Source organism: Falco naumanni, chromosome 2 (genome assembly GCF_017639655.2).
Source record: "Falco naumanni isolate bFalNau1 chromosome 2, bFalNau1.pat, whole genome shotgun sequence".
NCBI lineage: Eukaryota > Metazoa > Chordata > Aves > Falconiformes > Falconidae > Falco > Falco naumanni.
This window is the reverse complement of record NC_054055.1, coordinates 35,141,712-35,168,889: the sequence shown is the minus strand read 5'-3', so window position 1 is coordinate 35,168,889 and position 27,178 is coordinate 35,141,712. Positions and strand designations below refer to the sequence as shown.

Sequence of the window (27,178 nt, the reverse complement as noted above, 5' to 3'; positions counted from 1 at the left end):
GCTTTTATATGCTTTAGTTCCAATCCAAACATTATTTTAGTATAACTTTTAGAACTCTACATCTCTTGGAGCCACTGGGTAACATATTTCCCCCCCCTTCCCCAACATCTGAGCTCAGTGACAAGATAAATTGTTTTTCTTATGAAAGGAAAACAAATGTATTTATTGAATATATGTTGTCATAGTCTTGATCTGTACATTCAGTTTTATTTAAATTGCTTGATGAATTGAATAATATTTAAGCAAAATTGATCTAAATATGTGAAAATCATCTTTCAAAGCAACAGATTAGTTTTATTTAAGTTCTAACCACATTGGAGCTCCAAAGCATATTATGGGGGAAAGGGGAGGAGTGGGAAGAAAATCTTTAAAGTAGCTTTATTTTTGTTAAACCCTAAGCTGTAAAGCATTCTGGTGCTCAGTACTTACACTGGCAGTATTGTGTCCTGGTTTTGCTGCCACCAGAGGACCTATTAAGGCATGCTTGTTTAGTATGTTATTTGTATACCTATGATTTAGAAATGCAATATATTTCTTTGAATGCTTTAAGTATGTCAGTAATGGATGCATTGTAAAAAAACCCAGTTAATTGAAGCTATGAATGTCAAATTATTGTGTGAATGGGTCTGCCCAGCGTGTAACTGAAAGGAACCAAACTGTAGCACTGTATGGTTGAATGTGCAAGGTAATTGTCCTGTTTGCAGTTTATCCTTACAGTGATTAATTCTGGTAGTTGCGTATTGTACATACAGTGCATTTTCAGTACACAATTTTACACAGTAATGTCTATGGTTAACTGGAAAAAATGGCTTGAAGTGTTGAAATTGTTCCAAATCCAAACTGTATAAGAAGCCTAGCTAAATTAATTCTCAACATTTAAAAACACTTACAAGAATAGATTTTGATCTCTTTTACTTATATTTATTATATTTACTGATAATAGGCACTTTAGAAGAGAGGCTTCAGATTTATGAAGAAGTTAGTAAAAGACATCCCAGAGCAGTTTCACCTAGAAGATTACCTTTAAACTTTGTTTCAGGTAACAAGTTGCATATCTGTTCTGTAATAGTTTTTTTATTTGGTTTTTTTCTTAAGTTTTTTATCAGGCTGTTGAATGTGCATTTAATACCTATTTGTACCTGTACACAAATCAGATGTTCACATTTCTCTTGGAATACACAAAATTATTTATGTTTTAAGAGTTGACAGAGTAAGTTCATGTGCTTTTATATGGTGATACAAACTAATGGGATGTTTGTATTGATGAAACTATAGTACAGAATGTATATAGGTTGCAGGAATTCTTGTACATAATTTTTCTGCATCATGCAAGTTAAGAACTGTAAATTAAAAGGTAGAGGGTGTTTTGTTGAACAAAAGGTAAAAGGCTGCTTCTGTATCTATAATATACATATATGTAAGGTAGCATAATTTATAGACCCTGAGACTGGGTGTAAATGATGTCTATAACAATCACAATAGCATAGGACTGATGAATTTCCTAACACTTTCTGTACTGTACACAAAACACCAAATCTGTTTTTATGAATCTGAATACCTTACTGGGTGTACACCACTTTGTTGCAGAACTATTAGAACTTAAATCTACAGCATAAACTAACTTTGTGCTGATAATAAGAATAGGAACAAAAAGAAGGTCTGCAGTATTATGTTGCACAAATTATTTTATTTTTAATTTTATAGCTAAGTTCTTTCAGTAACTCTGTCCTTTCAGAAGTTGTTTTGAAATACAGTGCACAAATATCCTGAGTTCTGGAGGGAATATGTATACACTTTTTAAAACAGAGAGCTATGATCTTCAAAAATAGAAGGAGGGAGGCTAAATGAAATGGATATTTTAATGGGATTTACCGCTTGGTATGTAGCTGTCAAACTGCTGTAACTCCAGTAGAAAACTTTTGGAAAGAAATATGAAGTACATAGGTTAGATATCTTAGTGTTACGAAATTCTTAAGTTCAGCTGCAAATTCCCAGCATTAACTGCTCATGCTTTTAGTTTCATGAGGTTACTCTTTAGTTTAGTTCATTTACTGAGAACTGCATTTGTTGTACCTTTAAATGCTACAGTGCATAGCTAGTCTGCTTCTCTGTTCTTGCTCAGGAGTCTGAATGTGCATACACCTTTCCTATGTAGAATTACAAGATGTTAATTGCTTTGTAAGAGATTTAGTCCTGAAGTTAGCACTTGTGCTTTACTTAATCCCAGATATTTCAGTCTTTTTGAAGATACAAGGGCAAATTTTAAGGCAGTTCAACTATACTTGAAAAGCTAGGTGACAAGCAGTTGTTTTTCTCCTGTAATAAAATTGTTGTGCTAATACATAGTAAACCAGGAAATAACTTGCAGAACACTTTTCCATATCTTTAATAATAGTGTGTCTTGCCATTGACTTTATTTCACTGTGTGTTTTGCACTAGGTTACCTTATCATACCTGGCAGTGTAGTTTCACAGCTAATATTTGTTGAAATAGAAATATGCTTGGTAATAAGGATTAGTTGTTCCTGCTATAGCAGTATTCTAAATGAAAGCAAAATTAATGATTAGATCAGTCAAGAAAAATATCTTTCTGCAACATTTCATAACAAATAAGAATTTTACTAAATTAAAAGTTGTGTTTCTGTTAGTCTGTTAAGCTTCTATCAGTCATAGATGTATAAGACTGGTTTTGATCCTCTAAAAATTAATCTGTTTACTAAGTGCTTTCTGGTGTTTATAAGTACAGCAGGTAATTTCTGTTGGCAAAACGTAATAGTAAGAATGTGAAGGTGTAGAAACAAACTTGTTTGCAGAATTGTATTTGCAAACTTCAAGAGCATAGAATTTTTCATTAAATGAGGTTGCTGTTCCAGTGTGCCCAGTTGCTTGCAACCGACACTCGTTGATTCAGAATTGGCTTAAAATACTCTAAAGTGCAGGCTTGTATTGAAAGAGTAGTCCTTCCCAGACGTTGCCATGCATTGTCTCTTAATAACCTTGTATTTGATACAAATCAGTTCCCTGATCCAGCTGGAAACCACCTTTATGGGGGAAAGTTGTTACAGTTAATTTTCAGACTGATTGAGGGTGGAGCGTTGGAGTCTGGCCATTCATTTTTAGATTTGTTTATGCTGCTGTGGATTCACTGATGCTGTGGACAGGTCTTTCCTGTGCCTCAGACTAAATTTTGAGCTTGGCTTCATGTCATAGGTGGGTGTCTAGCTGTGTGTTTTGCATCTTTCAGACTTTGTTTTAAAGTTATTCTGCTTTATATAAATAAATATGTACGTAATTGGAAACACACCTCTTGCTTTCATTAATTCTGAATTACAGTTCTTCCATCAAGAATATAAATTAGAATAATTCAACAGAAGAAATTGAGAAACTGAGATGGATTTTTTTGTCATAGAGGGGTTTCTTGTATTTCTTGAGAAAACAAGTTTTAATTAATCCATGTGTAATAAAGCATGGGCTTATAGGCCAGTTATGGATCCCCAGCCACAGGTAGTAAGAGTTTCTGTATACAGCCGTTTGTTTTAGTACAGCAAGGCAAGAATATGAGTTACTTTTATTAGTAACGGTGCCGATAACAGTAAATGTAGGACAGTTAAGAACTGGTGGAACTACATAAGAATGTTACATACAAAGCAGTAGTATCTTCATTTTCTGAATTTCTATAAACAAATCTGTTAATCAAATTTGTAGTGTGTTCTTAATCAGTTGAAGGTTATTTCAGTAGTTTTATGTGTCTGTTAGTATTATATGAAGTGTACTACTTGCTTAAAGACTTAGAAAATCCACAGCAGAGTAGGCAGTGAAGTAGCAACTTCACCCCTATGTGAAGCAAACAAAACCAATTAAAAAAAAAAGTCAAAACCAAGCACAAAATTGAAACAAACTTTTTTTTTTTTGGAAACAGCATTTCTCAGAAAGGTGGCATAAGCTGCGAGTACTGTAATTTTTTACTTGAAAACAAAATAAGATTTTTAGCTTTCTGCCAGTGTATTTTGATAAAGGTGATTCTGTATGGTGCTTATCCTTCTGAAACCCAGTCTTCTATTCTGTTTCTGATTCCAGAAACAATCATGTTATCATCAGAGGTCATGTCCTACTCATAAAAAGTAGGACTAGAGGAGAGTTAGAGGGTTCATTTCATCCATTCTTCTTCCTCAAAGCAGGATAATTTTTATCTGCACTATTCCTAACACACATTTGTCTAACTTAAATCATAAAAACTTCCAATGATGGAGCTTTTACAAGATCTCCAAGGTAATCCATTCCAGTGCTTGGTTATGCTAACCATTATAATTTTTTCTGATGTTTGTTTAAATAGCCCCCTTGCTACATCTTCTGTAGTCAGCATTTAATACTTACCCTTTTTAATAGATTTTACAGGTTTGAGGACTGTTACCATGTCTTCGTCAGCAGTCTTCTAAACACCAGCAATTTAAGCATTTTACTCTGATCTTTTTTTATCCAGAGCATATTTGTACCTTACTCTTAAATAACAGGAAAGATGAAAACCTAAGGGTTTTCAGTTGCAGTTTCTCAGTTACTCTATTATCCAGAGTTGCACAGCAATCAGTGCTTATATTTATATAACACTTGCAATCACTGACATATAACCAAATACACTTTTGTTTCTAGGTGAAAAATTTAGAGAACTAATGGATAAGTTCCTGAGGGTTAACTTCAGTAAAGGCTGCCCACCCTTGTTTACCACTTTGAAATCTTTATATTACAATCCAGAAAAGGTAAAATTTAGTATTTATTTGGTTTTGGTTAAGTTATCTATATTGAATTTCTGATAGATTATCTAATTGTTTTTATATAGATTTTCCTGTAACTTCCCAATAACTTGCTCCACATTTTTCTCCTGAATGTGCTATTTTGTCACATGTGAATGATCACTTGATGATGTTTAATATGTATGAAGCTTCCGTTCTGAAGACAGTTGATGTCAAAATGCTTGAAGTTGGTGTAGAATGCACTAAATTTCTTGAGAAATCAAAGATAACCAATAACTTTATTTTTGTGTACTCTGAATGCAGGTATGTCAGGGTTTTTTCAACTTATGGTTTATGATGTCACCAGAAGTAATTTTAAAATATCACACAAATGCTGGTTGTTTTACATACATTTCCAAATTGCATGCATACATTGGTATTTACCACAAAGGCTTGTTTCCCACTTCAGTCTTCAGCTAAAAGTTTAGTGTTTTAACTTTCGCACTTCTACGCAGTTTTGGCAAAATTGTGTAATATTAGTACTACTATTGTTTCAAATGCAATTCTTCATTCCAAGCTTGTCAGTAAGGTATTGTAAAAATAAATGTTAAGACTAAAGCATGTTACTAAAATGCGTAGAGATAAACATCAGTCTATTCAGACACTGCTGTTTTTGCTACAAGCAAGAAAACTCTGGCTATTCAGATCCATTCTTGGCTAGGTAAGAAGAGGCGATTTTAGTTGGAAAAATGCTAAACATGATGCAGTTTTTCAGCCAGCAGTGGATATTCCTTTGGACTAAAATTATTCTAAGAGTCTCTTTCCTAGTTGTCCTAACATGAAATTTTCAATACACTTCTGTTTGGAGAATGTAGTCTTTACTGTTATCTCCATGGTTGACATAATTTCAGTAAATTCTAGTATCGTATAGGACAAGCTTTTCTACAGTGCCTATTGCTAATGCATACTTTTCAATGTAAATTTTTGAAACTAGATGAAAATTTTTAAAATGATGATACACAGATCATAGAACAGAACAGACTATAGACAGAGGTACAGTCAGTGCTGTGGAAGTTGTATCTCTGCTATTTGAAGGATGAAAATTTAAAAGTTGAAAGATACATATGAAGTCATTTGGTGTATGCAAAGATTTTTAGCACTTAACTGGTTTTGATGTGATGGGTGAAAAAAATCAGGACTACAGTGTTTTGGGGCAAACTTATCCAGAAGGGTGTCTTGCTGTTAGTTATCTTCATTGTATCAAATCAGTGCCACTCAGAACTGCCAACTTAATCCTAAAAAGTAATTTAAATTAAAATCAAGAGCCTGATGGTTTCCAGATATGTTTGGATTTGTTTGTGCTGCTAACTTCTGCAGAATTTTTTTCCTCTTCTTTCTTGTCCTCTTACCAAGACAAGGTCTCTTCCGCATTTCACTTGGTTGGGTTTTCATTTAACTACAGTGTAACAGAAGGATCTCTGAAACTAAGAGAAACTTCTAGTCTCTGACTAAAATCAGAAGAACCATGGCAAACTAATGTGTGCTACACTTTTCAGGAAAATCTTGTATTTTGGTATCTAGCTTGGCTAAGTTTGTGCTTAACTAGCTTCTCACATAAATTACTGGTATATTTGGACTGAAAATAGAGAAGTGCAGGCAGGATCATGTTATGCCTACTAGAAGATACCAAGCAAATTACTGACTTTTCTACAGGTTGGGAATGAACAGTTCCCTGTTTATTTCTTTGGAAACAGGTGTAATTTGTTGTTGTCCACTGCAGTTGCATTTTTAAGTGGCGTAGATATGGGGATTTTATGAAAGTGTGAGTATTTAAGCCAAGAAAGTTCCTTCTTTCTAGAACTCCAGGTGAGTCCTGGATCTTTCATAAACCATGATTTTGTGGAAAAAGGTGATATAAGCAATATTTATATTAAAATAAGTTTTTATTTGTGCGTACTTAGATAAAAAAAAAAATAATGCTGTAATGTTTTATACATAGGAATGGAAAAGGGAAATTACTTAATTCGATACCTGTAAGAATACAGAAGAATAATGGGGGAACAACTATAGCCTTACTTGCGCAGCGAAGATGAGGATTTTATTTCTCAGTAGGTATCACTTAAGATTTTGGTGTAAAGGAACACCTTTTACACCAGAGTTGGAAGACCAAAAGAGTAGCTGATTCTAGAAGAAAAATAATGATCTCTCCTCTGTTTCGAGAGGGCAAGGGAAAAAAAAGATGTTTCTATAGAAGGCAAATGTTTGTCAAATGTATTCAGGAAAATGTTGTTTAACTAATTGCTATAAGTTGGTACTTGATACTAACTTTTAAATAAAAATTGCTGGCATATTTTGATTTAAAACCAGATTCTAGTCTACTAACATTAGTTAACAGTTTTGAGTGAAATCTGTCTTCAGATAAGAGTTGCACAGCTTTAGGACTTGCCCACATCATAACGAAGACTATGTAGGGAGGTTTTAGAAACTCTTCAGTACTTAACACTGCTTAGACTCTAAATTCCAAGGTTATAGGTTGGAAGTTATGCTTTGTATTCTAATGCAGACACTGTGGGATAAAGATCTAAACCAGATTTGCTGTACTTGTGTAAGTTGTAGAAGTAGCATCAGAAAATAAGGTGGGAAAAATTCTGGTTTTTTGTCTATTTAAGGATTTAAAGTTTGGCTGTGTTTTATGATGGTCAGCTGATGATCAGCTATCAGTGTTTTAGTTGTGTTAGCATTGACTTGATCATTTGACTTTAAGCAATTAAGGAGTTGGAAAGGTAAATAGCTCAACAAACAAGTAATCAATCCACCAAGGATACACTGGAGTAATTTTTAATTTACAAATTGGCAAAATGTTACATTTAACTCTTTCTTTCAAGTACACTCATTTTGTTTTGGGAATTGTTTGACCAAATTGTTCTCTGGTACTATTTTTACATGTTTGTTACACTGAGTTGTTTTAAGGAAACTAGAAGCGTGTCTGATATTTGACTGAAATTTCCTGTTTTGTTGTTTGAATTCTTATCGAATACTTAATTGGAGATCAATAAGCTGTGTCTAAATACAGGGTCCTGAAGACAGAGAAGGCAGTATTTTTGTTGTTTTTATAGGAGTAGGAAAAAACCCTTAGAATTATCTTTGCGTAGCTTATAAAGAGTATATTGTACTTCTGTACATTCAGATAATAATTTTCAGTGTATTTGATTAAATCAAAAGAGTCTAGTTCTTGTATGCTAAGCATTACTTCTGACAAATTAAATTTGGCATGACTATCATCCAGTAGAAAGACCAGTGAAGTAGTTATCTGTAGTTCTGTTTTCTTGGTTCTGTTTCTTTGGTAGGTGAATTGTTTTAGGCAGATATGTTTTCAAACTGAAAGTTTTTGAAATCTGTTTTTTTCTCCCAGATTCTCTGGAATCTGTTTTTCACAGTCAAGGAATGCCATTAAATTCCAGGTTCAGGCATGTGAATTTAGGTTAGTGGACATGGGGAACTGTTCAGCTCACTGCCTTAAGTAGTTTCCTACACAGGATCAGTTGAACAGCTATCAAGGCTCCTTTTGACTGTGCTAGGCAGATCTGATAGATCTGTTTGGATTCTAGAGGGAGCACAGGCACCTATATTATGGTGATATAAGTATAGGTGATCTAGCCTGAACCTGAAGGTGCCTACCATGTTTCCAGTCTGTTTCACTGGGGTGTGTTGGGAACTGTTCGTATTTGTTCCCAAAGTATCTATTATGTGAGTACTTCCTATCTATGAAACTAACATTGAGGAACCTATAGCAGTTGCTTCTGGAAATAATTAAATAAATGTCCCAGCAAAACCCAAAACTGAAGTAAGTGCTGACTGGATGGAGGGGATGTGACTATTTCATTGATCTAGTTGGAATTTTTTTACATAGTTGTGCCATTATTAAGTGGAGAAAGGTGTGGAGTACAACTGGTTCTTTATCACTTCACTAAAATAAATAAGTTTTACCTTGGTTAAGGAGGAAAGATGCCTGTAGTCTTCCTTCACACCTAAAGTAGAACCGTTGTTTAAAATTGTTTGGGTTAAGTCATAGAAAAGTGCCATAAGTGAAAGGCATCATAGTACGATAATGTAAAGCTGTTTGTTTCATGAAAAAAAATGAGGTTATTTCTGGAAGACTTTCTTTGAGTAACCGAAGGCATGAGGATCTGATACCTGTTTGGTAAAGAAAGATTATGTACAACTTTGCTTTTTGGCATTCTCAGAAACTTACTTTGAGGTAAAATCTTCCCTAATAAGTAAGTCTGTAATGAGTTAAAGTATATTTTATATTATGTTATGCAATCTGTCTCCCCTAAAATTCTAGAGCAGAAAAAAAAAACCATACATGTTGGCCTTCTGTTCAGTTTGTGATATGTGCAGAGGTTTTGCCTGCAGAACTGGGTTGAAAAGGAAACTGTTCATGAGTTGCTGACTGCTTGAAACTTGGATACTTGAGAAGGTAACAGATACGGTGTGGTGAAACCTGGGATAAACAGGTTAGCTGGATGTTTCATCACAGTCTCAGCAATATTGTGTGTCACCTTCTTGGAGTGAGCTGCTAACTCACTGAGATTTGGTAATTATATTTGTGTTAATTAAGACAGACTTTGGAATAACTCTGGAAGCTGATAGCGAGAGGGAGAAAGTGTTAAGCTTGCTTTGCTATAAATTATTGTACGTGCTTCTGCAGCAAGATCCAAATGTGGATTCTATGGTCCTTCACTGCTTGCAAAGCAGCGATCTAGTGGTTTTTCTCCCTACTTTTGGGAGTTATCCAATAAATTGTTTAATCCTTCAAAGATCCTGAAATGAACTTGTGATTCTTAAGGTTTTCTGCTGTTATGCTTGTCTGTTAAGTAGCATGTGAACTGTTTTTTGACTCTTCCTCTTTGTCAAACCACCTAGACTGGAGGAGCTAGAAGTAATAGAGATTGAAAGGTGAGATGCTTGAAGAAATAGAGCTAACGATTGTCTTTTGCCTAGAAACTGTACTGCCATTTAAACTTGATCAAATGTGCCATGGATAGACCTTTTGATTATTAAAATACTGTATAATTAAAAGAATAATGTCAGCGGTTCAGTATCCTGAGCACACTCCTATACCATGCTATAACACAAAATTAATATTGAAATGAAAAAAAAAAAGAGGGGAGCACAAAAAGAAGTGTTGGACAAAGGCCAGCTGAAAAGATGTTTGTTTTATTTGCTATAGTATTGGCAAGTGATTTTTCTACAGGTAGTGTGAGTGAATAGGGATATTTATGTAGAGTTCATTGGTACACAGACAGATTCTGTGTCTTTCCAACTGAAGAAAAGATCTATTAGAAGGTAGTAGAGACTGTCAGACTGAGTCTTACTGTATTTTCCAGAGTGTCTCATTCAAAACAAGTTTGTAATGCTATTATAGACTATGTTCAGTGATACATCATTGCTGATACTCAGTCATAGATCACTTTTTACCTAAAACATATTAGAGAAATCATTTGATGAAACACTATCTTGATGGTTTTGTTCTTATTTTTTTTTTAAAAGAGGAAGAATAATGTTCACCACTTTTGTGATGAAAACGATGGAAATCGTTTGTTTCACATGACTTGAAGTAGCCATATGTTCTGGTTGCAGCTGGGATGGACTTAATTATCTTCTTAGGAGCTAGTGCGGTGCTGTATTTTGGCTTTGATGAGAGACTTTTCAGTTCCTCAGGCCTTACCAGCAAAAAGGCTGGAGGGGACACAGCCAGGTCAGCTGACCCAAACTGCCCAAAGGGATATTCCATACCATGGGACATCATGCCTGGTATACATTATACCTGGGGGGTTGGCTGGGACGGGCATATCGTTGCTCGGGGTCTGGCTGAACATCAGTCAGCAGGTGGTGAGCAGTTGCATCATGCACCACATGTTCCTTTGTTTCTTGCCCTCTGGATTTTATTCTTTCCCTTCCCCTTTTCATTATAACTGTAATTGTCGTCCTTGTTATTATTGTTCTTTGATTTTTATTTTATTTGAATTATTAAATTGTTCTTATCTCAACCCTCGAGTTTTACATTCCTTTCCGATTCTCCTCCCCATCCCTCTGGGTGAGGGTGGAGTGAGCAAGCAGCTTCGTGGTACTTAATTACTAGCTGGGGTTAAACCACAATACCACTGTATGTTGTGAAGAAATTGGCCGTCTTCCTTCTGTTTATTATATGGTAGCCTCTAGAGAATGCTGTAAATACAGTCAGGGGCTTTTTAAATATGAAAACTCTTGGTCATGATGAAGAGTGCAAGGTAAGTGTGGTTACATAAAAGTGAAAGCTCACAAAGTAAAAAGTACTGTACCGGGTTCTACTTACTTGTTAGGACTGGAGAAGGGAAAGGAAATGACTGGTCTGAACAAGACCTGAGGCCTTCCTATACAGGTTACTAGTGCTAAGGAACAGACCTACTGCATTTTGAGCTCAATATTTATTTGTCCTTGTAGTGTCTTGTAAGGAAAGTGTGTTTGACTTGGTGTGTCAGTTAGCTAACTTCTGGGTTGCTGAAACAGCTATCAGACTCTTAAATGCTTCTCATGTGGAGCAAGTGCAGGGAGATGGCTCTTACATGTAGCAAAACAGTCACAAGCAAAATGTGAAAAACAGGTCTCTGTTCAGAAAATTAAGTTCACCCACTTTCCTGCGTAAGTTATTACTAAAACTGTACATGTTGGATTGAGTTTATAGTAATTTCATTAGCATGTATTATGAAACATGATTTTACCAAAGTATTTATAAAAGAGAGGAATAATACTGATACTTTTGCAGTGGGTTTTAGGTAGTTGCTATCTGTCTTTTGGAAACAATTTGCTGTTTCCTGTCAAAAATAGAAAATTTAGTCTTCAGAAGAACATATTTTAATCTACGTTAATCAAATTTTAAGTAGTCATCTACATTAATGTATGGCTGCTAAATTGAAGGAAGAAACTAAGATGGGGAAAATATGACTATAGACTTGAAGTGTTTCTATAATTTACTGAATGTAGATGCAGTGCGTATCGACATGGTTTAGTGATGGACTTCGCAGTCCTGGGTTAACAGTTTGGCTTGAAAGGTCTTTTCCAACCTAAATCGTTCTGTATATTAAAAGAAATGCTAGCAACTCCTGGTCCTCTTGAAGAATATCTGATTTTAAAGCAGCTTTTACAGTATGGAACTATTACAGAGATTTGACAGTAAACACATGTGCCTTGGCTATGAGTTCAGTCACCTTCTCAAATACCAGCTTGTGTCTGTTTTGTACAATTCCTCTTTGGGTGTGGCTATTGTTCAAGACACCAAGAGGGATCCCTCTGAATGTCCTGCTGCTCTGCAAAACTCTTTTAAGTTCATTCCATGTTGGTTTCTTGGGATTTTTTTTCCCCCATGTTAACTTTATTTAGGTAATTTCTATTGCAAAATGGAAGAATTCTGGGGGAAAAGTTACCTAGAAAAGGAAGACACTCTGCTAAACATCATGGTGATGTTTACACTAAATCCCCAGTTTAAACTGTGCCTTTCATCCACTGAATCTGCAGATACAGCAGATACCTGTTCTTTCTGGGAGGAAGACTGTCCCAAGCAGGTACTTACTAGGTTGTTTTTCCTTCTCAACCTGTATCCTCCCTCATCTGCTAGCACCAAGACAAACACTGGGTATGGTGATACTTCTGTTCCAATCTTCTTGGTATCTTTCACTGATCTTTGTATACTCTGTGTGTTGAAGGTGAGAGTAATAGGGATGGAATAAGTAGCATCATCTGCTGGAGTCCTACTTAAGGAACTGATTCCCGAGTATGTGCGTGTCATGCAAGTCAAAATGGGTTATCTAAGGGCCCTGATTCATGGACAGTGGTTGATGTTCCCAGTTGTTCATGCCACCCTTGTCCTTTGATTGCCACTTTTGCTGAAGGAACAGTGCAGATGTTTGAGTACCAGTTTCTGAATCTGTACAGCTTTAAATTTGTAGTCATTTTTGTTTTTTTGAATATGTTGTATTTAGCTAAAAGTGCAGCTGCTCAACAAATAATTTCTGCAGTGGCAGTCTTTAAAAGATGGTTGGATTCAACGTGTGAAAAAAATTTGTTGTTGTTCTTGCCTGAAAAATCTACCCACATGATGTAGAAAAAGTTGACATGCAATGAGAGAGATACATATGTGTAGTGGGGCCGATGTTGGTAGTGTGTCTTGAAGAACTGTAGCTTTTTTCTGGAAAAAGTAGTTTCTTTTACTTAAGAACATTAAACATGTAAATGTTCAAAACATATTTTCTACTGCCTTTGAAGATTTACTTTCTTGATTTTCTTGATCTTGCCATACTGGTGAATTTGTTGCTTTGTCACTTTTAACCATGGACTAAGTAGTAAAAATTGTAGGTGATAAACTAAAATGCGTTAATTCTAAGCAAGTGAGATATATGGGAGGATAGCAGGAGATGCTGTAATAAAAAAGGAAGCTTCATCCTGCGTAAGGAAACTTGTGAGCTTGTAGTTTGGGGTTTCTTGACTAACAAGATACCCTGCTTTCCTCTAGAACTTCGAAATGTTATCTAAATAAAACATAGGTTTAAAAAATGTGAATATAGTGGATTTTATTACTTAGAGTTGATACTTCGAAAACAGTATGAAAGGTTTCATTTTCATGATTTGTGGTACCCTTTGGAATAACCACTTAATATACTGCTGTGCAAATGAAAGGTTTCGAAATGTGACTGTATGTATGTTTTATTTACATGCTAAGAAACAAGGAACATTTACAAGGAAAATGTCTTACAGTACAGTCTGTGTGTACATTTCCACCCACTTTATATGAATGTCTTAATCCTTTTCTCTAGTGTAGACTTACTGTCTAGCTACTGGACTTTTCATCTTTTATGCTACAAGTGGTTTTACAGTTTTTATTCTTTGCCTAGTGCTTTAGTTTCTGAAGTTTGCTGTTACTCAAAAATTAATATTGGCAAAGTAGCCATTCTTGAGTTTTCTGTAATGCTAAACCTTTAATTTAAAAAGCCTGCTACATAGCATGGAGGCTTATTATTATTAATGGGGCTTTTAGTTTCTAAATAGCAAGTATACTTGGCTATTTAAACTGCATTTGTCATGTTGATATCATTGCACTTGAGTAAAATTCACACAGTTGGCACAATACATATTCTCTCAGAAAGAAGCTGTAGTCTTTTTGGCATAATCAAGAAGCAAAAACTTGTGTTTAGGAGTGCCGCTGCATTATTATGGATTTTGTTGTTCATGCAAAGTTACTGTTCAAGGTGAATGTAGCCATGGCTCTTGGCAGAATGTTTCTGCTGGAAGCTAATAACCTGAACTATAAGCAATTGCATGGGATACAGTAACTTTCACATTCTGTAAGCTGCTGTCCAGATGTATTAGAACTAACTGCGAACAGCCTTATTTTTGTTCCTCACAAAAGAGAGATCTTGAAACGACACCCCCACCTCCTACCCAGAAATTTTCTTTGTACTTGAGCGGTATTTGGAAATACTCTTTGGTTCCCCCTACATGGTGGTCTCTCTATCCATGAGACAAAAGTCCAAAGAGTGGAGATCTTCAATTAGTCAACATCAAGGTTTGCGTCGATTGTGTTGCAGGTACGTTGGTTGATTCCATTGAAGCTCGCCATTAGTGCACATGTGCCCTTTATCTGAGTAACTAAAAACATGGAGACTGTGAGGAAATACTGGATGAGAGAAAATGTCTGGCTGGAAGAAACATCAGAAACAACAGTCTCAAAAAAAGGTGTAAGACTGTCTACGCAGGAAGGTAGGCTGTCTCCAGTGAAGATCTTTCTTTAACCCTTTCAGGAAAGAAGGCATTTTCCCTTCTCGATGTGGAAAGCTAAAGGAATTAAAGCAAGTTGCAACTTTTTGTAGTTAGATGCCCTCTGTGAACTATTGGTGGATTACATAAGGAAGAGAAAAACATTAGTTCTACTAGGAATCTCTCTACACTTTAAGATGAAATAACTCTTTAAGATTGACCAAGGATAGCCTTTAGTTCATACTGATTCTGTCAGTTCCAGTTTTAGAAAGTAGTGTCTCTGAGTTAAAACTCTGCAAGGGGAAATCTGGTAAGTGGACTTGCTCAAGATCTGGTTAATAACTGGTGCATTCATAAGAGAAGATAGCGTTTTTGCTATATAACTGTATCTTAAGGACAAGTAAAGAAATTTTAAAATAAGCGGAGGAAGGAGAAGGATGAATAACTTAATTCTAGATACTGCTGGGGTAGGATGCTTCTGCTCTGCAATGAGAATGGGTAATGTAAAACACGTTGATGGCTGACAGTTTGGGTCCCTGAGGTAACACATAAGCCAAGAGCCGACAAGTGGAGCAGCTGACTTACGAACTGCTTTATCATGAGAGTTTTTTAGTCTGAGTGGTCTACATTGGGAATAACTGATCCAAATACCCATCTGAAGACCCACAAGAAATGCTCTCATCTCTGCTCATAGTTGCTCCTACTGATGCTCTGCTCATATGATATTATTTTCTTTCTTTTGCGCAGTCCCCAGGCTTGTCCAAAAGCTTTCAAAAAAACAGTTGCTGGTGAAATCACTTGTGTGATCAGCACAGTGATGTGCTAGAGCATTGGTTTGCTCTGAACTTGTGTTCTTATGAGTGTCTTAAAACTTTCAGTAAAGACTTGTACTGCTGTTGTTAACTTATTCCATTGTGTCAACAGTTTTATGACTGGATCATTAGAAGTAATAGTAAAACTGGAAAGTCAAATGCTCTAATAGTAAGAATACTGTTTTTCAAAGTGTGTTTATATACTGTGATACGACAAATTTTTTGTTTGGCAGTTTTCTTCTATGCTGTGGCTTAAGTCACATCTCACATGTTATTAGTCTTGACACAGTACAATAGAGGAAGTATAATCCATACTTCACATATTAAAACAGGCAGTAGGATGTCAAGGCCAAATTCTCTAGGCCTTGATCATATAGCCCAGGAGTCAGGTTTCAGGGAGGTTTATCTTCAGAAGCTTTTTTTGAGCTCAGTTGTTGTGGAATGCTCAGCATGTTAGAAAACATCCAGAACCAGATTTTAAGGCAATATGAAAATGAAAGCAAATAGTCTGTGGGTGTCAATACTTTTGTAGAATATTATCCCATTTCTTTCCTATTTCATTCATTCTGGTGTATGTTAAAGGAGGGAAGAACTCTTCAGGAAAAAGTGTATAACAAAATACTTTATATGGTGTTGCTTGCTATCTGTATTTCTGTCCCTTTAGAGCATCTCCTTGATCTGTGCCTTATAACACATTGTTTTTAGTGTAACTCAAAGGACTGCTATGAGAACAAGAAGTCTGAGCTAGCCAGTCACCTCTGAATTTTAGTATTGGTTTTCTTCTATACTACACTCATATCAAGAAAGTGTCAACTGTTTTAACAGATACTTGCAGTTCACTATTAAGTGTAAATTAATTTGAGGTGGGGTGGAGTCTTAAAAAAAAAAAAAAAGGGTAGACTTCAGATCCTCAGTCCTGAGTATGAAGTGCTCTTCTAGCACAACTTTCCAATTCATGACTATCTGCCTGTAAAAGTGTTTCATAAGGCTCCGTCATGTCTGTAACTATGTCTGGGTAAGAATAATATCCCATTTATAGTCTGTTTATCCTTTTGGACTAATCCCTAGATGAAAAATGTCTAACACATTTAAGCAATGCACGTTTTCTACAAGTCTCTCTGTGTGTAATTGGAAATAACAGATAAATTTGTAAGCTCTAAATATGTGCAGGCTACAGTAGTAGACTGCTGTGTTGAGTTTCTATAGCTTATTTTGAAAATGCAGTGAAAGATCAGTGTTTGGAAGTGTAACATAAGAAAAGAAACTTAAAAATTTTGTGTTGTACATTTTGCAGCTTGACCACCGCGGGAGAGTTTTTCCTGGGACAGTAAATCTACTCTGACTTCAGTGTTGCAGTCCTACTGAACTCTAGGTTCTGCACCTAGTTTTCCAGTTGTGTCTCATTGACAGTTTTGTAAACAGCTAATCTGTGTTAGCTTTCACTTGTGAAAAAGATAGATTATGTAGAAATCTGGTATGAACATAGCTGTCAAATTAGTTAATATTTATGACACAGCTGAATGCTAATGTTTGTACTTTTAGGTGTTGTATCTTTACTATGGGCAGTGTATTTGTTGCACCTATAGCCAATATACATTTTCACTGAACTTTCCTTCAGTTTTTGAGGGAAGTTAAACTTTACTGGGTTGATAATGTAGCTAGATGTGTAGTTGAATTTGAAAAAATACTTAATTACTCTAGTCCTACTTTTATTACTTTCTGAATGGAAAGATACTATATTTTATGGAAAAGATTTGAGCATTTATGACACTTCCTAGCGATCTCCCTGAAGACCACCTTTCCAAGTCTGGATGAATCCTATATTTTTCCATCCCAAATAGACGCCCTAACAGTTTGTTCATAAAGATATTCAAGGAGTATTTTAAAATAATTTTAAAGGAGTTGTTTTAATATTCAACTTGTCATATTTGAAGCACTTAAAATTCATGGCTGACTTGTATTTATAGTTATCCTACTTAAAGTTTGGTTTGTTTTAACATGAGACTGATCTTGTACTTCTAATACTGTTGCACAGCTCTAAAGGAGCTTGTGCAGTTGTACTTTCAATATGTAAGCATACATGTACTAGACCTTTCCAAAGCAGCAATAAAGTCTTCTATGAAGAATGTTCTTCCTGGGACTTGTTTGCCATTCTGCCTGAGTATTGTACTTTCTACAAAGCTGGTGTACCGAGCAGGCTTCCCTAGCTGAGAGTTCTCTAAGAAAGAGCTTGCAAGTGCAAGGCCCGTTACATATGGGACAACAATATGTTCCCAGTGCAGCTTTTTGAGACAAAAACTGGTTAACACAGTCACATATGACTAGAAATGTTGCATGGTTCAGTGAAAATTACAAAACATTTGTAGTGCTTCTCAAATGCTACTTGTACTATAAACTTTCAAATTTATTATGCTAGTACATAGCATGCCCTAAAAAAGAAATCATGCTGTTTCAGCTGGGCAAGTGTCTAAATACCGTGGTATTTTTTGAATGACAAATACAAGCTAAAATGATTTAGATAAATGGATCAAGCTTTTTCTTTTGGAGTTTAGTATTTCAGATTGGTATTGACACTAGAAAAAAGTATCACTTGTTTTATTTCAGGAGTAGCTGTTACCAGTGCTAGCAGCAATGGACAGCAGCAGTAATCTTCACTTGCACAGCAAGTTAGCATTATCTTCCGATGCTAAATCAGAGTAGGATTTGATGGTGTATATATATAGTCAAGTGTGTACAGATTACGCACAAACTTACTGCAATGCAGCTGTACCATTCATGAAGACTTGCCGTTTACTAGAGTTGATGTGTGTCATGAGGCGCACCTCCAAACCTTATCCAAGGCAGTAAGGAGCTCTAGCTGTGCTTGATTTTCAGTGCATTTTAAATTCTGAGTATATCTGACACTGCAGTGAACGTATTTCACATTTGAAAGTGATTATAAGTCATTAATGGAGGTGTTTAGTTGTAAGGAGGTAAGTGTAAAGAAAAATTTGAAAAGATAATAAAGCTTTTGTATCTCATTCTTTCTATGAAAATACACAATAAACCAAAACATGAACTTCCTTAGAGTGTAAATCAGCTGTAAAGAAACATATCTAATAGAAGGCTACTTTCTCTGTTGCTTTCAAAATGTAACTGATTTCTTAGATGGTCAGGGAACAAAAGAAATGTGTAACTTTCCAGGGTTGTGGAATGGGTTAGGTTTTTTTTTTTCTTTTTATTCTGTTTTGTTTTAAAAAGGTACTGCAGAGTTAATGCTTTGTGGCTAGCCAGATCTTAGAAGCTGGTACCTCTTTGGTGAAATTCCCAAGAATTGTGTCTGCTTAGCTATCAGACTGAGAAACGCTGAAGTTAGTGACTAACCATGATACCATAGAATTAGCTTTACAAAAAAGTAACTAATAGAAATTTTCTACTAGCTGCGTCAAGATGGTTGGATGCAAGCTGACTGGAAAGGTGTTTTAATGCCTACTTGAAGTTGACTGTAGAATATCTAGGTTTCCACCAAAAGGGGTGCAAGACTGTGCAGCTGCTTAGCAGACTGAATTCAAGGAACAAATCTGAATGAAAACCCACTATTTTTTTTGGTCATTGACTCTAATTCAGGTCAATTTAAAATGACTGGAACTTCCCTTAAGATCTGTGTGTTAGTGCAAGTGACAGATTTTTATCTTCCCCTGTGTATGCATACATAGTATATGCATACGTTTACCAGTGCTTTTCTTAGGGAAGCAGTAGTGAGTATTGATGGCTCAGCTCAATAAACTTAAAAACAGAAATGCACCTACATCTGAACAGCTGTTAGTTTCAAATCAACACTTTTATTAAGTGTTATACAAAATAGTAAGGCTTCTTACAGAAAAAAATCCTTGGCATCTGTGTATCTTAAAGATAGATAAGAAATTTAAGGAGACTTGTGTTAAGTTGAAGGCTGCTTCATGAGGTGGTAAAATAACTTTTAATTGGTTAATTTAGATGTTAGCCATATACTGAAATGTAAGCAATGGAAATTCTGTGTATGAGGCTGAATATCTTGTCACAATTGGAGTATTTTATGTGAGTAGTCTCTATGGACTTGTTCTGTGGTTCATAACTTATTGGATGGCGTAAATCTCTTTATCAGCTGTATAACAAGCTGTGGAACAGAAACTTTTCAAGTGAGACTAAGTAAGTTGTTGCAAGTAAGTTAGTGTGTAGCTGCCTTGAGTAAAATTGGAAATACTGAGTCATTTGCATACCCTACACCACCTGCTTTATACATCATAAATCTGAGTGTCAGTATCTTAGGTTTCAAAGTAGCTAGATGGGACATTTTTTAAATAACAGAGGAACAGTGCCTTAAAAAATCCCTGTACACCTTGATGAACACTTCTGCGAACTGTATAAGCTTACAAATGGGACTTTAGATATCCTTTTAGATAGATTTATAGTAAGCCATTGGAAATGGAACTTCTTTAGGTGGCTGCCCATATACACCTTCCTGTGTGGATACACTGGAAGAGCCTGAACTCAGACCTTTTGTGCAGTATAAGTGTGCCAGCTGGCTCATGTGTTTGGCATGCTCTGTTCTTTGCTGCCTCTAAAAACCAAATCCCAATTCATGCGAATCACCTCTTGGCTATAGATGAAGATGCTTCTTGTCTTCATTGGGCCATAGTAAAAACTTCTTTTAAAATGTGTAGCTGCCTTTCCCTCCCACCTGCCCTTTTTTCCATGATGTGGTTAATTGAATTTCTGAGTTTTTTGTCTTTCTGAATCTATTGGCAGCTGCTTTTTTTTTGAAACTTCCTTCCCATCAGTGTTTCCATCCAGAAAGGTATGGTCAGAGTGCCCTGGATTGAAATACTGTTAATCACGTGATGGGGCTGTGCTAGATACAATAAATCGTCAGAAATGTGCTGCCTCTGCTACCATTCATAAATACTTCTCAGGCCTGAAAGTTCACATATAAGCATCTGTGTTTGTAGAGATGGGACTTTAGTTTGCAGATTCACCACATGGGCAGAGCTTAATAGGCTCTGAACCCAGGATCTTCCTGTACAGTGTCTATAGGGGCCTAGAGAAGGGGGTACAAGTTCCTTGCCAAGCTGTATGTCTCATCCATCACAAGTAATCAAGTAATCCTTTTCAGGGAGGCTGTGAAGGTGCCTCTGTGAGCAAAGGGAGTTTTGAAACTGAATTATTCAAGAAATACTAATTTAGAAGATGCTCTTGTTTGTGCCATCATTGTATCAGAGCTTTTTTCAGTCCTAAGCTGTTGCTGGGAAAGGTTCTGTTTAGAATGGTGTGGAGAGCATAGCATCAAAAGAAAAGCAAGGAACCAATTCTTTATAGTATTCCTCTTTATTTTGTGGGTTCAGCTCTGTGTGCCTGTCTGAATGATTACCACTGTCTCAGAAATGGACTCATACTGGAGACAACTCAAGAAAGGGGTGGTTTAGTACTATTAGTTCACTGCAGAAAAGCTGCAAACCCTGTTCGAAATGCTGTCATCAAAGGCCTTCTCCAGAACTGAACCAGCAACTGCTTTCTGGTTTTTTCTATCTTAATTTACTTGGTACCGAGTTCATAAATACTTTTCAGGGTCCATTGATACCTCTTCTGCACGTTGTCAGCAGCTGCTTCTCTCTCTCTTAGATACAATCTCATAGAAAAGGCCTCAAGTATTGATGTAGTACTCTTATGGACTGTTTTTATCATTGCTTCTCCATTTCCCATGGGGCATTTAGAGTATTGCATCAGGGTGTGTACTAGATAGTTCTTTCTGTCTTGTAAAAGATACTCCTAATAACTAATAACAAGGACTTTTATCTGTTAATGTCAACAAGGTTTTTTCTTCTGGCCCAAGGAAAACACTTTGCCTGGGCTGCTGTTGAAAGGCTTAGTTTGTCAATCAGTCTTGAGGTATCCCGTTTTTCTAGATGATGGGGACTGGTTTTGAAGTTGCACGACAGCAATTTCATTTGGGTACTCTGTAGCAAAGCAATTCACAAGTGGTTTCTAGATATTTTGAGAAGTACGACTGTTTTTTAGTTTCTCGCACAGACATAAGGATTCTTACCAAGTCTAGTGGATGCCTCTTCTGCTGTGCTAGAAAGGTGGTGTCAAACTCAACTACATCCCATTCTCCTGAATAAAGAATACTGTTCTTACTCAGGGAACCAGAGGTTTTGTTCAAATACCACTACTTAGAATATTGGTTATGGGAAATAATGTCAAAATTTAATTGTACTTTGAGATGAAAACAAAGGGATTGATTTATTCAGCCTTGAAACATACTTTTCTGCTATTAAAGGAGATTTTTTTTTTTTTTATCTTTAGGAGTTGGTTTTTCAAATACATTCTCATCTCATTCAGAGATGTTTGATTTGTTGATGGCAAGCCATGGGGTGCTTTGGAATCAGTTTCTGTGACCTGCAGGCCACTGTTGTCAGCACCATGCGCAATACCTGCAAGAAACAAGTTTTCTTCAGGAAATAAACTACTGTGGAAAAATCTCTATTTAAGAAGAAAGTTTGTTCAGTTTCAAGGACAAACAGCATAACCTTTCTTTGAAGGGCAAGAATGCATGCTCTTTTATCTTCTTTTTTTTTCCTTGTCCCTCCCTTTCCTCTTTTCCTTCTTTTTTTGTCTGTTGGCGCTTTTCTTTTTGTGTGTGTGTGTGCATCCTTTCCCATTAAGTGAAAATGAAATGTGCAGAAGTATTACCTTTGCTGGTTGTTTTTGCAGCCTTTTACCACTCTAGATCTTAAGAACCAGCTGAGAAATCAAGCTTCCTAGTGGTGAAGACCACCCATGCTGATGCTTTGAATCATAAGAAAATGCAGCTGTCTGACATTTGAGCCAAATTGTCAGATTCCAGAATTGAGAACATCTGTCTTAAGAAGCATCCTGTTTCATTTCCAGCACAGAATACCTTCATCCTATAGAATATGATCAAGTTCATGAAGGGTATCCCCTTCTGCCTGCTGTTTTCCCTCTTTTTCAGGCCCTTCTGCAGTAGACATCTTTTTTTTGCTAGAGCAGAAGTGCTTTACTAATATAAGAGAAGATGTTTCAGTGAAATTACTCCCTTATTTTGAAGGAGGGAGAAAAGTTTGGCAGCAACCTAGCCCCTTCTCAGGAAGGGCTACAGCTGTCTTTAAAATAGTCTGCAAACTGAAGTTCAGATAGGTAATGCTCCATATAACAACTGCGTCCAAAACGAATGCATGTATGGGATATACTGGGTACTTGTGCTAAAATACAGTTAGTGTTTGAACTTTCAGACTGCTAACTGTTTGGAAGATACCTGCTCAGTAATACCAAGGCAGTTCTGATTCCTGAATATTACAAATCTTTTTCCTGCAACCTAAGGTTTTATGTGCTGCTTCAGAATTGGGTGTCTCAAAGGAGGTGTGTGTTTGTGCAAGCCTATGTATGTGTACGTGGGGAATAAGAAGCACCCACGCTTTCAGCTCTTTGTTTTTTCTAGTACAAGTACTGATACTAGATGGCTTTTGAATATAGAATGATCCTTCTATGTCATCCTTCTCTTACAGTTTAATTCAAGAGCTTTCTGAGACAGATGAATCTGAGTAGGTGAGATTCTTGTGAAATTTCTTTTTTTTTTTATATATATACTTATCTGCTGTAATTACTGAGAAGTAAATACTCAGAATTTTCTTAAGAGAAGCCTAGTTGGGTCATCTACTGGAAGCTGAAGAACTGTTAACTAATTTTTCTCCTCTAGCCCTTTGTGGAAGGAAGGTTATGAAAGAAATTAGCTAGTGTTCTCTCATGGAAAAGTCTCCAGCTCTGTCATGTGGGTCTCAGATTTGTAGCATCCATTGAATTCTGTTTGAAGAACAAGGTGCAGTTTCAGACACTGAAATTTCAGAAGCTGGCAGATTTGACACTGAGATGAGGTTGGACTATTTTCTGAGGCGGCAGCATCATCATCTCTTAAAGATAGCAGTTACTGGTTTAGACTAGGTTGCAGTGGACTGTTGCAGTTGCTTGAAGGAGAAGAAAAAGTCTCATTAAAGTAACTGAATAATTAAAATTATTCTGGATGCAGTGCAGAACTGTGAATAGCTACCTTTTAGTCTTTAAAAAACAACAATAAAAAAAACAAGCAACGTACAACTACTTAGCTTCTGGTATGTATGATTATTAGGCATTCCATAAGGAAACAGTTAAAGTGGTTTTCTAAAGTGTCAGTCTCCCACTGTGTGGTTAATTCCCAGAAGTGATCCATTTGATGCACAATGATAGGCCATTTTAGTGATTTAAACGTCACTCTGAACATACTTGTGCCAAGTAATGTGTTCTTCTATCTTTCCACTCTTCTCGCTGTTTTGTTTCCTTTTCATTTCTGGTGGTGTTCAAGGCAAGAAAACATACTCCTTGCCTGTGTCTCAGTAGCGTTAAATATGTATGAATTTTCTAACAGTTATATCTTTTAATAAAAGCACATACTAGAGCACATCATTCTAACGTATTTCTGGGGTTTGCCTGAAGATTCTTCTGCACTAATGCTTAACTAAATTTTCTTGATTTAAGACTGTTGCCTCTGTACAGGTCAGTAGCATGTTTTGACTGGGCAGCTTTATGGATGTCCCCTGAAACTTTATATCACAGTAGCAGTATTAAAACTTTCCCTGTTGTTTGTTTGCCTTTGAGAACAGTGCAGGTAATACTAAACAGGTTCTCAAGAATTCAAAAGATAGGGGCTCAAACCTGTGCCAAGTGTTAACCATATGGATTGCTTCTGAAACCGCCTACAGTAGCTTTTAATCTGTGCAGTGGCAGTGCTAGTAACTTCTTACTGATTTATAATGGCAGAAACTGAAAAAAAATACTTCAACATAGTGACTGTGACTGATAAATTAACAAGCTGAATCCTTTAACAAGAAAAGGTTATCGATACAGCTTGAGTCTGACAACTTTATAGTACATTACAATATTTCTCTATGATTGGTATTGATAGCTTAGTTCCTTTTCTTGCAGTTGTTTCATTGAAGAAGAAGATACAGTATTAGTGTTTTGAAGGTTGTACTTGAACACAAGTCTATTATAAAATACTTTGCCCAACTGCTTTAATAATAGGTTATACAATCAGTGTAGTAATTTAACTTCCACAGAAATGAACCCGAGAGTTTGAACCTCTTATTTGAAGGGTTTGCATCCCTGCTTTCCTGCTAGTGGGCTGCTGACTTCATCTTCCATTATGTTTTTCACCTCACCTTTATTATATATGTTCAAAGTAGTTTTCAGAATGACAATTCCACTGTGTTTTCTTGGACTGTAGAAGCCAAAACCACTGCAGAGTTCTGAATTTGGGAGAACTTAGCATCTTTTTAAACATGGTATGGTTTGGTATTTTCCATCACCTCAAGATCAGAGGATTTGATTTTGCTGTTGCTGTAAGCTGGTTGAAGACCCTCCGGCTAGGAAGAGAGGCTTTCTTACTACTACGCTGCCCCAGGTCTATCCACTGCCACCTCCACCTGATGACAGAACTAGTAATTTGGCATCTGTACACTGAGGTGGAGCAGGGAGTAAATTACTTGTAACCCTGGATACAGCTACTAGTCCTGACCCAAAGGAGGGACCAGGCACATGTGACTCGGAGATGGTGGCACCATTCTTTTTGGTGGAAGCACAGTCTTTGTCTAACTATGAAGCCGTACTCAGAGTGTGCAGTAGTGGGAGTTTGGTTATGATGGGGTGTGTTTATCGGAGAAGTGAAGGGGGTCTTTCTCCCTTTACACACAGTTCACTTGCAGTCTAGCAAAGATGGCTAGTCTCAAAGGAATTTGAGTTAACTAACAGCCAGGTAAGATTAACTTTGGGGGACATCAACCTTGACGTTGCAGTGAAAAGCAGCAAGGAAATAACATGCTGTTGCTCGTATATACAGCAAGCCTGCTCCCTGAAGCAGATGCTTATTTCTGAATTTAAACTCATTTTAGAGAAGAGAATCTTCAAAGATTTTTCTGAGGTTGTTGGTTTCTTTTAGTAAATAAGTGTTTGAGGCCAGAGAACAGCTTAATGCATTTGTTTGCCTTGGTCCATTTACTTGTGACTTCTTTACATTCCTTTATCACTTTGTAGTTATTTGAAGTCTAGAAACTTTATATTGTATTTTATGAGATTTTTTTACCAGAAACCATTTTTTATGAGATTTGCCCAAAGCTTTCCAAACAGAATATGTGTGGTTTTGTTTTACATACTTTTGAGACATTTACACTGGCTGTGTATGACTTGGGCGTGTCACCTTCTTTGCTGTTTTTGAAACAAAATGTTTGGCATTTCTTCCCTGTTGTGCTGATTTAGGTTAAATAAAGTAGTATCTTTCAAATTGTATACTTTGATCTCCTAGAACAAGGTTTGTTCTGTTCTCTTCCTCTCCCAAAGTATATCTTGAAATGAATGCATGCTTTGTCAAATCCTGCTTTTTTAAATTTTGCTGTCTCTCCGCAGTATTTCTTTCATCTTACTCTTGCAAACAGCTTTTTTTAAAATGTAGGATAATCTTACTTTTAACCATTTGAGGTTTAGGTGGTTTGGTTTTTTTAACCATCTGTAGGTTTTACCTCATCAGTCAGTGTAGCTATTATCCTGCTATGCTACAGTCAGATGTTATTTTTTAAGTCCCTTCTGTGTTTTGGGTATATATACATAGATCTTATTTCTTTAGTATTGCTCTTTTTTCTGTAAGAGGCTGGTTACTTGCTGGATATGGCAGGCACGTTTAGAATGTAGCTACAAAACAGGTTAGGCATTTCATAAAATGCTTAGAAATATGTGGCATTTGTAAGCCATGGACCTGGTGTTGGAATAGTTCACTGTCGTGAAATGCACAGATGCTAACATTTGTATGTATCGTAAATATCAAACTTGTGTAGTGTGAGTTTAAAATTGTCTGGGTGAATTTTGAGTTTTGAGCCTTGGAATGAATAACAGTATTATTGACAAGTTCTGTTTTCAGAAAGTATTAGCCTTCAATCAATATATAGATTTTTATGTAAAAAGTTGCAGCCCATATTCTAATCAAACAATACCTTCTTAACACAAAAATTAAATCTTTAATAGTACATATCAGCCTGCCAGAAAACCACAGAAGTCTCTTCTGCATCTTCGTTGTTCTGGGAAGTTCATGCAGTCTTTTCCAAAGCATCTTTCTTCAGTTGGCTCAGTTTGGACATTTGAAAACTAATAGTAAAGATAAAAAAAAAAATCCCAAATACAGCTTAAAAAGGATACTAATTAAATGTACTTGATTACTTTCTGCCATAAGCTGCCAAAGATTACATTTGTTTCCCTGCTGTATCACAAGTTAAAATGCATGATCAAAGGTGAAAGCTGAAGTAAACTTATATAAGGATATATATAAGGATATAAGGATAAACTTATATAAGGATGCATCCAATTTTTTCCAAATTAATTTTATTATAGTTCTAATTTTGCTCAAGTATTTTTTTACAGTGTGTTAATTTATGTAAACATGACGGTAGAGCATAATTTACGTTGATATTTTTTCATATGCAGGTTTCTACAATCCAAGAACTTGTTACTGGTTATGAAGCCTCTTTGAAAACTTGTGACCTTTTTAGTACATGTGGTAAGTGTCTAAGGTCTTATATTAATTACATTGTAATTACTAATACTGTTCATGGCAGTTACCAAGAACTGTTGAAGTACTGATACTTGTTGCAAGAAAATAGTTGTAATACCTTTTAGTATATAATATATAATAATTGTAATAAGAAAATGAATGAATGAATGCATTACAGAAAATATTTCCTGAATTTTCCAAGCTTTGTTTTTTCTGTTTGTTTTTCAAATGCAGTCTTCAACTTCA

General features: G+C 36.0%; 1 protein-coding gene across 7 annotated transcripts in view; it reads left to right on the top strand.

Annotated features, from left to right (window-relative positions):
- Window positions 1-27,178, top strand: part of NAA16 (N-alpha-acetyltransferase 16, NatA auxiliary subunit) — a 76,803-nt gene that overhangs the window by 36,249 nt on the left and 13,376 nt on the right. For 4 of the 7 annotated variants that reach the window (XR_005826394.1, XM_040583984.1, XM_040583982.1 and 1 more), the window contains 3 exons: window positions 944-1,039; window positions 4,647-4,753; window positions 26,866-26,938. Coding sequence is in view for 5 of the 7 variants with exons in the window: in XM_040583984.1 (XP_040439918.1) it covers window positions 944-1,039; window positions 4,647-4,753; window positions 26,866-26,938 (276 nt within the window). In the remaining 2 variants the exon portion in view is untranslated. Of the gene's footprint in view, window positions 1-943; window positions 1,040-4,646; window positions 4,754-14,349; window positions 14,522-22,871; window positions 22,912-26,865; window positions 26,939-27,178 lie in introns of those variants that run through there. The other 3 variants (XR_005826395.1, XM_040583986.1, XM_040583983.1) reach the window with 3 other exon arrangements.